General features: G+C 29.1%; 1 protein-coding gene across 1 annotated transcript; it reads right to left on the bottom strand.

Moving 5' to 3' along the window:
• Positions 1-1,087: 1,087 nt before the first annotated feature.
• LOC137829634 (monothiol glutaredoxin-S11) lies at positions 1,088-1,859 on the bottom strand. The gene has a single exon (XM_068636483.2). The coding sequence runs from the start codon at positions 1,638-1,640 to the stop codon at positions 1,335-1,337; it is 306 nt and encodes a 101-aa protein (XP_068492584.1). The 5' UTR covers positions 1,641-1,859; the 3' UTR covers positions 1,088-1,334.
• Between the last annotated feature and the right edge of the window lie 10,073 nt (positions 1,860-11,932).

Raw genomic sequence — 11,932 nt, 5'->3', positions numbered from 1 at the left:
TGCAGAAAATTTGGAGGTTGTGGAAATGCAACAACTTTTCGAAAAAAATCTGTGGAACCCTTCACCGTTGCAGTTAGGGTTTCTCCTTGACTCTTCTCCTCAAGATTAGGTCTACCATGATCCATGCATGTTTCCTCCTTCTCCCACGATCCTCGCACAATTTCTTCCAATTTTCTTTAGGGTTGAGATGCTGAAACAGAATCACGTGGGTGTGGAAGTTGCAACAAATTTGTTGGTTCCTCTCCCTATAAAAAGAGAGCTCCATCCGCTTCAGAAATGCATCTCTCACTCACACTTCTTCATCTTCCTCAACTCACTCACCGTACACCTTTCTTCTTCCTCTCACCTTTTCACCTCTTTCCTTTTTCTATCTCTTCATTTATTCTTTTATTTTAAATCATAAATATTTTAAGAGTAACTTGCTAGTTTTGATCATCGAAAATTTTTGGAAAGTTTCTGTTGTATCATAGGGAACTTGTACAATACACCGCAAATAAGTCCTTACCAATGATCGTTTCGAAAAATCAATGTTGTTAGTCTTTTAAAGCCTCATTTACTACATTATATATTATATATTATATACCATATACCATATACCATGGACATATATAAGGTTTATTTTATATTTTTGACGAGAAAACCATGAGAGAATACATGAACAGAAGTGGTCACGTAGCAGATTGAGACAGACAAAACCACAGTGGGTTTGCATGCGATTTAAGATTTTTGCTATTTATGATGCCCACAGATCTTACCTCAGAATATTTTCTTTACAAGGAAAAGTGCACACTTATATTCAAAAGCAAGTGTTTGCAGTTATTTTCATGTTACGAGGATGATGACTTAAGTTTATTCAATAATAACGGTTTCTGGTTAGAGATTGTAGAAAAGGGCGAAAAAGAAAGGAGGGAGAGAACTGGAGGAGATTTTTCTGAGATCCATAAAGGGTTGCAACTTTTCAGATATGCTTTTCAGATCACTCATCTCATCATCATCTGTGATTTAATTTTTACATAACCAAAATTTTGCCAAGTTTGGAATTAACAGTACCTGCCTATATATATATATATATATATATATATATATGAACTTTCAACAACATAATTTACTTGGACGTACATCAGTACAACTATATAAATAAAACATCATTAAGAATAATTATAACATTACATTTAAATGGTAGAAATTAACTACTTGATACGTGCATGGATCATATCCAATATTAGGCTTAGTAGTTACTACTCTGCTCATCATTGGAGCCATATGTATAGTGAATGGTTATTCTTCCAATCAAGGTAGGAAGAGCATGTCTTAAGTTGCATGTGCACTCTTCTTTAAGATAAAGATCGATATGGTTTCAGCATTTTAGTGAGTGAACCACTAAGATGGAGGGACATGACCTCATTGGTGGACCCCACAAGCGTCCCTCCGATGAACACTGCTGGAACAGGTGCTGGACAACCCAACCTAGTTAAGGCTTTCTCCATTTCCTTGCCTTCAGGGTCTTTGTCAATTTCATGAACCACAGGGTTGACTCCAAGTTCACGGAACAGAATGTTGACTGCATAGCAGAGGCAACAAGAGCTCTTGGTGAAAACCACCACACCCTTGTCTGTTGCCAACCTGATAACCTTCTCCATCTTGATATATGCAGTAGACAAAATTGTTTTCCAGAGAGAAAAAGTACAGCAGGAGAAAAGAAAGGGAAAATTTGTTGAGACTACAGAGAGAGATGCCTTTAGATTACCTTTAGAAGTCCAAAAGCATCAGATGAAGATCTGAATTCGATCTAATGGATCTGAGGAGGAAATATAGGAAACAGAAACTATGAGGGTTGATTGAAATAAGGTGGTATGGTAGAGTATTTATAGGAAGAAATAGGTGAAGTTGAAGAAAGCAGTTTGAAAAGAAAGATGAGGTCATGCTTTTTAGATGCCCAACTACATATGTGTAACTTTAGACTGAACAAGTTGAAACATCATTTACATGCATATGCCTCCTCACCATAACCATATAATGTGAAGACTTTGTGAGCACAGCAAAGGCAGGTGCATATAATATCTTCCTGCGATTTAGGGAAATTCCTTCTGTCAGCCGTGTACCACCATCAACCATTAGTGCCCTTTTCTGACTATATGGCGTAATATTCTCTTCTGAATATGCCTATATAGATTTCTAAATCTTTTCTCTAATTAACTCTTCTCCCCCATCTTATTTATTCCTGCACAATTCAAGCTTTTCTAATGATTATTAGCAAAGAGAGACATTTATATTTTGCAGAACAATAGTTATTTTCAGATCACATGAAAAACTGTATCTATATCACTGATAATATATAATTGTTGCTAAATTCACGAGTACACGTTATACTATAAGAATTAATTAAATTAGTTTTCAGAAAACATAAAAAAAAATTCAATGTTATTAGAGATTGTTAACAACAAGTAAAAGGCACATTTTTTTTAAAAGTAAAAAAATTTACAATTATTTTTAAATTTAATTCTATATTATATAAAACTCATAAACCGATCTTTACTACAAGAATATAACAGGGGTTTAGTTAAATTTAAGTTGATGTTAAATTTTTAATAAATAAAAATATTTGTGTTAATTAATATCAGTTTATTTGACGTTATTAGAGTTTTTTTAATGTTAGAATTAATAGAGTTGACTTAAGCCATTCTAATTAAATTGATGTTAAATATTTTTAATTTTTTTAATAACTAAAAATATTTCTTTTAGTGTTAGATTAATGTTAACTATCCAGATTAATCTTATCTTTTTAGTATTTATATTTATTTAAGTTAGTGTCGACTAGATCGACATTAATTTTATTTATTTTATTATTTATTTAAGTTAACATCGATTAGATACACTAATAGAATATATCTTTAATTTTTATATGTTAGTTTATATGCTAAGAATTCATGTGTTTTCATAAGAAATAAATAAGAATCGTGTATTATTTTTAATACAAAAGTTCAGATTGACAAATCTCCACTTACAATTTTTCTCTCTCACTCTTTTATATAATCTACATTCATCTCCTACATCCACATTTATATCATTCATCCACACTCATCTCCTTCATCTACCATGATAGAATTTTGATTTCACCATTTGATTCAAGTCTTAACTGATGTAGAAAGGTACATATAACATGAATCTATATTATGGAAATCAACTATGCACAAAAAATTTGACTGAGAGGATAGAAGAAGATGAAGCTTCAAGGAAGGACTAAACATTCAAAGAGTACAACACTAGGATTTTCTTCTTTCATCTTAGTCATGTATAGAATGTATAAATGCATTTTTTTGTAGGATTTTGTAGAGGTATACTGATAAGTGTCATATTTTAGTAATATTTCATATTAAAAGACAAACACTTATGAATATTTATTAATAAAATAACTATAATTTAACCTATGATTTATGAATTTAAATCTTTTTACATATTTTGTGGTTATAATATGAATAAGAACAATTTATTCAAATTTGTGTTAATTTCAGGATTATATGGGAAAATGGAGATGAAAAGGCTAAAGGAGAATAGATAAGATGAAAAAGGAAAGTTGGAACGCTCAAAACTCTAGAGGAACTCATTCAAGCGAGCCCAAGCGAGCCCCATTTCGCCTAGGCGAGATTACTTCAGAAAAGTTGGACCTTTTCTTTTCCAACTCACCTAAGCAAGTTGTAGCTTGCTTAGGCGAGAGAAGTTACTTAGCCCAAGTCCAACTAGCTTAAATATGAGGCGTGAGGTATAATCCTATATATCATTGGAAGAATAGAAGGAGATAAAAAAAACCTAGGAGAGGTAGCCGTCAAGGAGAAACATCCTATATCTTCTTTTCTTGCTTTCCATGCTTATAACGACCAACATGAGTGACTAATTCTACCCTTTAGAATTGAGAGTAATTTGTTCAAACTCTTAGTGTTGAGGTGATATTTAAATATAATATTTTGTTCTTGATTGATGATTGGTATTGTCATTTTATTCTTAACGCTCATTTTATCATGATTTTGATCCTTAGATTTGACTGAAAAATACTTCTAAGCATCTGACCTAAATGATAATGCTTAATATATTTGATTAATATGGAATAAATTTGAAATGTTAATTGCTATCAACATCATCTGCTCGTAACGATAAAAAGTTTTTATAAATATGTGAGAAATTGATATTTAGTAGATTATGTTAATAATTTTATATGCGAGGAATCGATATAAATGAATTTTATATGGACATCAATATCAATCAAAGATAGAATATTATTATGCTTTTCAAATTAAAAAAAAAAAGTGAAAAGGATGAACCCCAATCCCAATTTTCTCAATTGAATCAGACAACTCTTTACTTTGTTTTCACTACAAGAAAATCATTAAATGGAAACTAATTTTAGACACCAAAATAATTAGTTACTATTTGAGTAAATTAGAGACCATTTTATAAACTAAAAAAATTATTGGTATCTAAATTAGTTTCTATTATTAATAAAAATTTATAAAATAGTTTCTAAATTGGTATCTAACCCTTAGCTACAAAGGTTTTAGCTACTCACTATTTTATATTCTAAATTAGTCTCTTTTAGTCTTTTAGAGAGCAATTTAGAATCTAAAATATTAGTAAGTAAAATCTAGATAGCTAATTTAGATACCAATTTAGGAACTAATTAATAAATTTTTATTAATAATAGAAGCCACTTTAGATACCAATAATTTTTTAGTTTCTAAATTATTTAATATAGTGACTAATTATTTTTTGTCTCTAAATTTTGCTGCTATTTATTGATTTTCTTGTAGTGTTTATTTACATTCTTGTAATCTTGTACATAACAAATATCTAACAAACTTTTACTTATCATTTTCTATTTAATGAAATATTATACTTGAGAATTTAACTATTCCTTGTGGGTTCGATAACTGTCCTTAGGAACAAATTTAGTACTTCTGACACGGTACACTAGTCGTAAAATATTTTAATTTTTTTCTTTATTATTTTTAATTTTTTATTTTCAGATTTATTTTGATTTTTTTATTTTAAAAGTTTATTTTGATTGCTATTACTCCTTGTGCTAATCCTTGAGTGAGTTGTCTCATATGATATTAAGAGGTCAAGTTCCTAAAGACCAGTTATTATTTGAATCAGAGATTGAAAAGGAAATTAGAAGAAACAAGGAGATAAAGAGAAAAAGAAAAACAAGGAGACACTAGAGAAGAATCTTCAACCACTTCTTCCCTTCCCATTAATATTTTTCAAGAAGAGAGCATTATGGCTGAAGAGAAACCACCGCAGCCTATCCTGCCACCACTAAGGCCTCAGAGATGAAACCTACATTCCTCAGTTTTATCAATATCCATTGATTTACAACAATGGATCATGATGATCCATACACACATTTGTCTATATTTTATGATTTAGTGGGAACAATGAGCTTTTAATCAGGTGATATTGACAATGTTTATCTGAGTTTGTTTCCTTTCTCATTCAGGAAAAGCTAAAGAATAACTCAAATCACATTCAAATCAGAGTCTCACTAAATGAAAGGATGTAGAGGAAAACATTTTACAAAGGTTTTTTTTTCATTATCTCGCTACATCAAAAGCAAAGTCTGATATTTCTATGTTCAGACAAGGATAAGAAAAAGCCTTATCTGAGAGATGGGAGAGATTCAAGGTGATGCTGAGAAATGCCCAAATCATGGGTTTGAAGACATTGCACAATCGAGTATCTTTCATATTGGTCTCAGATTTGATACCAATATTTTTTTAGGCATTGTAGTTGGTGGTACAATGATGGCAATTGATGCAGAGAAAGCAACAAAGATTATTGATGCATTAATATCAACAAATTATCAAGCCCAAAATGATAGACAACTTGAGTCAAAGAAGAGGATGATGGATCATAATACTTCAAATGCATATTTGGCTCAGAATAAAATTCTGACACAGCAGATAGAAGCATTGACAAAACAAATATCTAGTCTACCACAACATTACAAGTTGTGCATTGTTATCATCAAATTCAATCAATGAAGTGAGTTTTTTTTTGGAGGTGATCATCCCAATGGTCACTGTTCTTTTCAAAATAACTCATCTAAAGAATAGTCTCATTATATAGGAAATCAAGGAAGGTAAGGTGAGTTCTCCAATAATAATAACAATTATCCTAAAGGTTGGAAAAGCAATCAAAATCAAAGTTTTGGATGGAAACAAGATACTAATCCATCCAGTAAGCAAGACCCCTTTCATATATGTGAGCCTTGTTTGGGCCTCCAATTGAACTTTGTTTGGACGCCCAAAACCATGGAGAAAACCTAATAATTTTCTACCAAGGAATGAAGAAGAGAGCTTGGAAACTTGAAGTTTCATATCATGTAAAAGATGCCAATTTTAGGCATAAGGACACTCAAATTCACCCCTATACCATGCTCTGGTTTGATTCTTTGTCACATTTTAAGCTCACATTTTTGTGGCATTAGGTGCAAGGGTTTTATGCATTTATAAATAAGATATTTTGGCTCTTGTAACACTCACCCTTTGATTGAATGATAATTAAATTAGCACTATGCATTCTTCTTGTTCTTTCAAGTCACACACGAGAGTAATGTTCTCCTAACTCTCCTTCAAGTATCCTTCTTTGGGAGAGCAATATGATTTTTATGTAAGGGTGATAATGCGGGTGGACTCACTATTTTGGCCCGCTAACCCGTTTAGGTCTGTCTCGCATAACCTACAACCCGCATGAGCCAGGTACGGGGTGGACCAATCCATTAGCTTGCATAATAATAAAAAATGGTGCTTCTTATTGCACCCCATTAAATTTAGTAATATTATCACACAATTTTTAATTATTTATTTTAACACATATATTTAGATTCACATATGTTTTCAATGATGATTAAAATATTATTTATATCAACAAATATCAAGATTAAAGGAAATAAAATAATTCATTGAATTAAGATGTGTCATTTATATAAAATATAATGTTATATATAATGACATGTATACTAAGAAATGGAATATAAAAGGAAACAAAAATAACTAACTATAGAATATTTATAATATCTAATTGTATTTTGTTCTAATATCCTCTCTCGACTTGAAGAATAAATGTTAGATTATTCTTAACTTGTTGTTGAAATGATTGAATGTAGTAGTAAGAAGGGCATTTGTAAATATGTCAAATATTTTATGCTCTATGTTGACATGAAGGAGAGTGAAGAGTTGTCTTTCAACAAGTTCACTAATAAAATGAAAATCAATATCTATATGTTTTTTTTTAATCTCTCATAAGAGGGGTCAAAAGCAAGAAGCATGATAAATTTGTTATTAGAGAAGATCATATATGTGTAAATTGAAACTTAAAAAAGTTTGAGTAATCGTTATAGTCAAACAATTAGTCACTAATGATAAGACATAATATTATTATTTTGAAAAAGATTTAGACACAATACCTTGTTTGACATATTTCAAAGATATAATAGAATCACTAAGGAAAACACAAAAGTCAGGGGTTGACGATCTGGTGCCTAAACATTTGCCTTAGTATGGGAAATATGCATGTATACTTTCTCAAATAACTCATCATTTAAGAATGCATGGTTGATATCTAACTATTGTAGGCTCCAATTTTTCGCATCAACAACAACTAATAAGATCCTTACAAAAGTAAGTTTAGTTACTGGTGAGAAAATGTCTAGAAATCAATCCCAACATGTCATGTGTAGCCTTTGGCTACTAATCGAGCTTTGTTTCTGTCAACTAAACCATCAAACACTACAAGAAAATCATTAAATATCAACTAATTTAGAGATAAACAATAATTAGTCATTATATTGACAAAGTTATATACTATTTTATAAACTAAAAATTTATCGTTATCTAAAGTAGTTTTTAAATTGATATCTAACATTAACTACTAAGTTTTTAGCTACTAATCACTCTAAATTTTAAATTAGTCACTAATTTAATTAAAGGCTAATTTGGAGGATGAAAATTAGTTGTCAAAGACCTTGTTGTTTTAATTTTGTTGGTGATCTTGATAAGAGGAGATATACTAATAGCTATGTGTTTACATTTACAAGAGGGGTAGTGGGTTGGTTATTCCAAGTTACATGATGGTGTATCTCTGTCCACTGCAGAAGTTGAGTACATGGTAATTACTCAAACATCCAAGAAAGCTATCTAGACTCAAAGGTTAACGGAAGAACTAGGAATAAGTAACAAAAACTTATTGTATAATGTTACAGTTGAAGCACCTTGCACGTTACAAGGAAACATGCCTTTAATTCCAGGACAAAGCACATATGTATATGCTACCATTTTGTTCAAAAAGTAGTGAAGAAAGAAAATGTGAATATGCATAAATTTTACACTTATAAAAACCTACTAGATGTTATGAAAAAGCCACTTAGCATTGTCAAGTTTATATGAGGTTGGTCCTATGACCTATCAAAAAATAAGTAACATGATGGCAAAGAATAAAACAAAGTGTGAAGATTTAATTACTTTCATCTAAATCTTCAATTGGAAGAATGTGAAGAAAGAAGTTCCATATCAGAAAAAAAAATCACTTTGAAGCTTATTTTTCTTGTTACGAAAGGAACACGGTATTTTCTTAATAAGTCATACCAAAATCACCTTTTTTTTTCTAAAGTTTTAGTGCTGGGGAGAAAAAATAGTTTCTCCTCTAAGGTTCCTCTTATAATTGTTTTTCTTATTTCTATGAGAGAATGTTATTGTGTTTTCCTTAAAATGAAAAAAAAAATATTATAATTTTCTTTCCTTTAATAAAATTAATCATTATCTATGATCTATTTTTCTTTTTTATCATTATCTTCTATTTTAATGGTAAGTTCTTAAGCTATTATTTTGGTTCCAAAAAATTACCCTTCATCAAATTTCGTAAGTATAAAGAGTATATAATTAATTTAGAATAATGATATTTGATAACTTTTATTTTATATATAATTATTGGATAATTTTATTATAATAATTATATAAATACGAATAAGATAATTTTAAAATTTCATTAATATCATATTATTATAAGATAGTTGTTGATTATATACATATAAATAAATAAAAGATGCGGGGTGAAAAGATTATTACTCAAAATTCACGAAGTGACATGCAACGAATTTCTTTTACAGGAAGAATTGTTTAGTTTTCCAACGACATCAAATATTTTCTAGCGACAAAATACCATTGCGAAAAAGTTTTGTTACCACAACATTGGCAGTGTCTTTTCCATGTATAACAAAACAACTAAGGTTAGATATGATTCTGTTTGAAAGTTGTGCAGATGAAACTGAAATACACTGTTGGGTACTGCAACTGCTACTGATTTGGAATTTAAGAGCAATTGGGAGAAACTGTTCACCTGATTTGATTTGGAGGATATGATGCAGTTAACACTCATCAGATTATTATATGGAATTTAGGTGCTGGAAACTGCAAAAAACTTTCTGTCAGACAAACTTTTTTGTGGTCAGAATATGAAATATTTACAGTGGAGTTGGAAAATAGTTCAAAATTGGGTAATGATATTTGCATAATCTGTTTTATATGGTTTAGGGTGATGGTTAATATGTTTTATATGTAAATATACCACATAACTGTCTTCTTTTTTTTCTCTTGTATGATAAAAGATGTTTTTATCATTTTTTTTTCTTGAAATATTAAGTATTAGCTATTTCAACTTTTGCTCTAAAGCTTTCATTATTTTTGTGTTTAGGAAAAAATCAAATAATTTCTATTTAAATGTGATTAATACAGGAGGGAATAAAGCTTGCATTCCTTCCTAATCCTATTAATTTTTCCTAATTAATTTTTTCTATCAAATATGTTCATTCATTGACTAGGCCGTGGGCCTAAAATGGAGGATGGTGGTAAAGCCCAAAGGGCGCCAGAAATTGAAAAAAGAACTTATATAGTTATACAATATATATATATATATATATATATATATATATATATATGTATGTGTGTGTGCGCGCGTATTTTTTAAAAATAAATATACTTCTTAACATGTAATGGGCATAATATATTAACAGACTTAAATTATTTGTTATTCTAAAAAGATAAGAAACAAAGCAAAACTATAATTTACAATTAAAAGCTAATATTCTAATAAAAGTTAAAAAAATGTAATTTTGAGAAATAACTAGAGATTTCATTTTACATTGAATAATTTTGACCAATAATTTTGAGAGAAGTAATTATCATGATTATAAAAAACACACGTAATAATTAAGATTTCATTTTACATCTCCAAAAATGAATTTTCACAAAAAAGAAATATTTTGAAGAAAACAAGAACACGTAAGTTAGTTACATTATAAGAACTTGAGAAAGAAGACAAAATATAATTATTTAAATTTTTATATTTTAAACATAAACATATGTCAAAAAAAATATTTTTCACAAGAAACAGTCAAAGCTTATGTATTATAAATACTATATTATAAAACTATTATTTTACTATCAAGTATGGTAAGAGGGGGTTATTCTCTTTTTTTTTTTCAAAAATGGAATAGGTGAAAAAATAAGTAAAAATATGAATATGTGATTTACTTCCTTTTTTTTCTTTAGAAACAGAGAATGGTCATAAATGAGTAAAAATTGTACTATTAAACAAAAAATAACTAAACAGGTAAGGAAAGAAAATATAAAAAAATCTTAATTTTCTACTCTAATCATTTCTTCAATTTTTTCCGTTATATTTAAAATTATGTTTTCATACTTATTAAAAATAAATGAGACGCATTAAAAAATTATCTTAATTTAATTCTCAAAAAAAAAATATATATATATATATATATATATTCATAAAATTCTAAAAGATTTGGTTGGAACAATATCATCCTATCCCTATAATCCTTCGTAATTGATTAAATAGTCTACTTATTTCATCATTAAAAAATTTGTTTGGTTATATTTTTTAAATGATGTTTAAAAAGTCTTAGTCATTGATTAAATAGTCTACTTATTTGATCATTAAATAATTTGTTTGCTTGTATTTTTTAAATGATCTAAGATATGTTTAAATAGTCTTATGGTCTATGACCTTCTTAAAAGTCTATGACATACTTAGAAAGTGACGGTTTGATAGTGACTTGTTTAGATAGTCTAATGATTACTTATTTAGACAATCTCATAAGTTTAGTTTAAATGTTTGAGGTTCTGATTTTCTATTTCTCTTCTTCTCTTTTTATATAATCTTCTTACATAACTCGTGTTGTGTCAATGCTTTGTACAATTTTTTACTCATCATATCATTGTTTTGCTTCTCCGGTGGGTTCTCTTTATTCTATTTTCTTCTTGTTTCTTTTGTTGGTATTAGATCACTTCTTTTGAAGTGCTCTATTGTACATCTTTCTTATGGACAAAATTGATGAGGAATTTTTCTTAAGAATCAATAACTACTTATATTTGCATCCTAGTGAGGATCCTGCTACTTCATTAGTTTCTTCTTTACGTGATTTGATTAATTATCTTTCTTGGAGTCGTTCTACGTTTACTACTTTGGGAGCAAAGAATAAGTTGTAATTCATAGATGGTCTAATTGGTTCACCTATTGCAATAGATCAAATCTTCCCTTCATAGAAACGAAACAATATAGTTGCATCATGCCTCATCGATTTAGTGTTACTAAGTATACGACAATCCATCATTTGGATGGATTTTGTTGTTGAAATTTGGGAAGATCTCAAATCCAAATATGAACAAGGTGATTTGTTAAGTATGATGAATCTTCAAGAAGAAACTTCTTCCTTAACATCGGAAGACTAATCTTGTATAGAATTCTTTTTCGAATAATGTGTTATATGAGATGAAATAGAAAATTTCATGTTTGTAAATGCAACAATAAGTGTTCTTGTGGAATTATTGATGTCATGGTAAAAAAAACTAAAAGACCAATTCAT

The sequence above is a fragment of the Phaseolus vulgaris genome, chromosome 7 (genome assembly GCF_051622355.1).
Source record: "Phaseolus vulgaris cultivar YP4 chromosome 7, ASM5162235v1, whole genome shotgun sequence".
In the NCBI taxonomy this organism is placed as follows: Eukaryota; Viridiplantae; Streptophyta; class Magnoliopsida; order Fabales; family Fabaceae; genus Phaseolus; species Phaseolus vulgaris.
Note: the sequence above shows the minus strand (reverse complement) of the source record. Positions and strands in the feature narration are given on the sequence as shown.

Coding starts and splice junctions, on each gene's coding strand:
- LOC137829634 (XM_068636483.2), bottom strand. CDS start 1,640: ATGGAGAAGGTTATCAGGTTGGCAACAGACAAGGGTGTGGTGGTTTTC.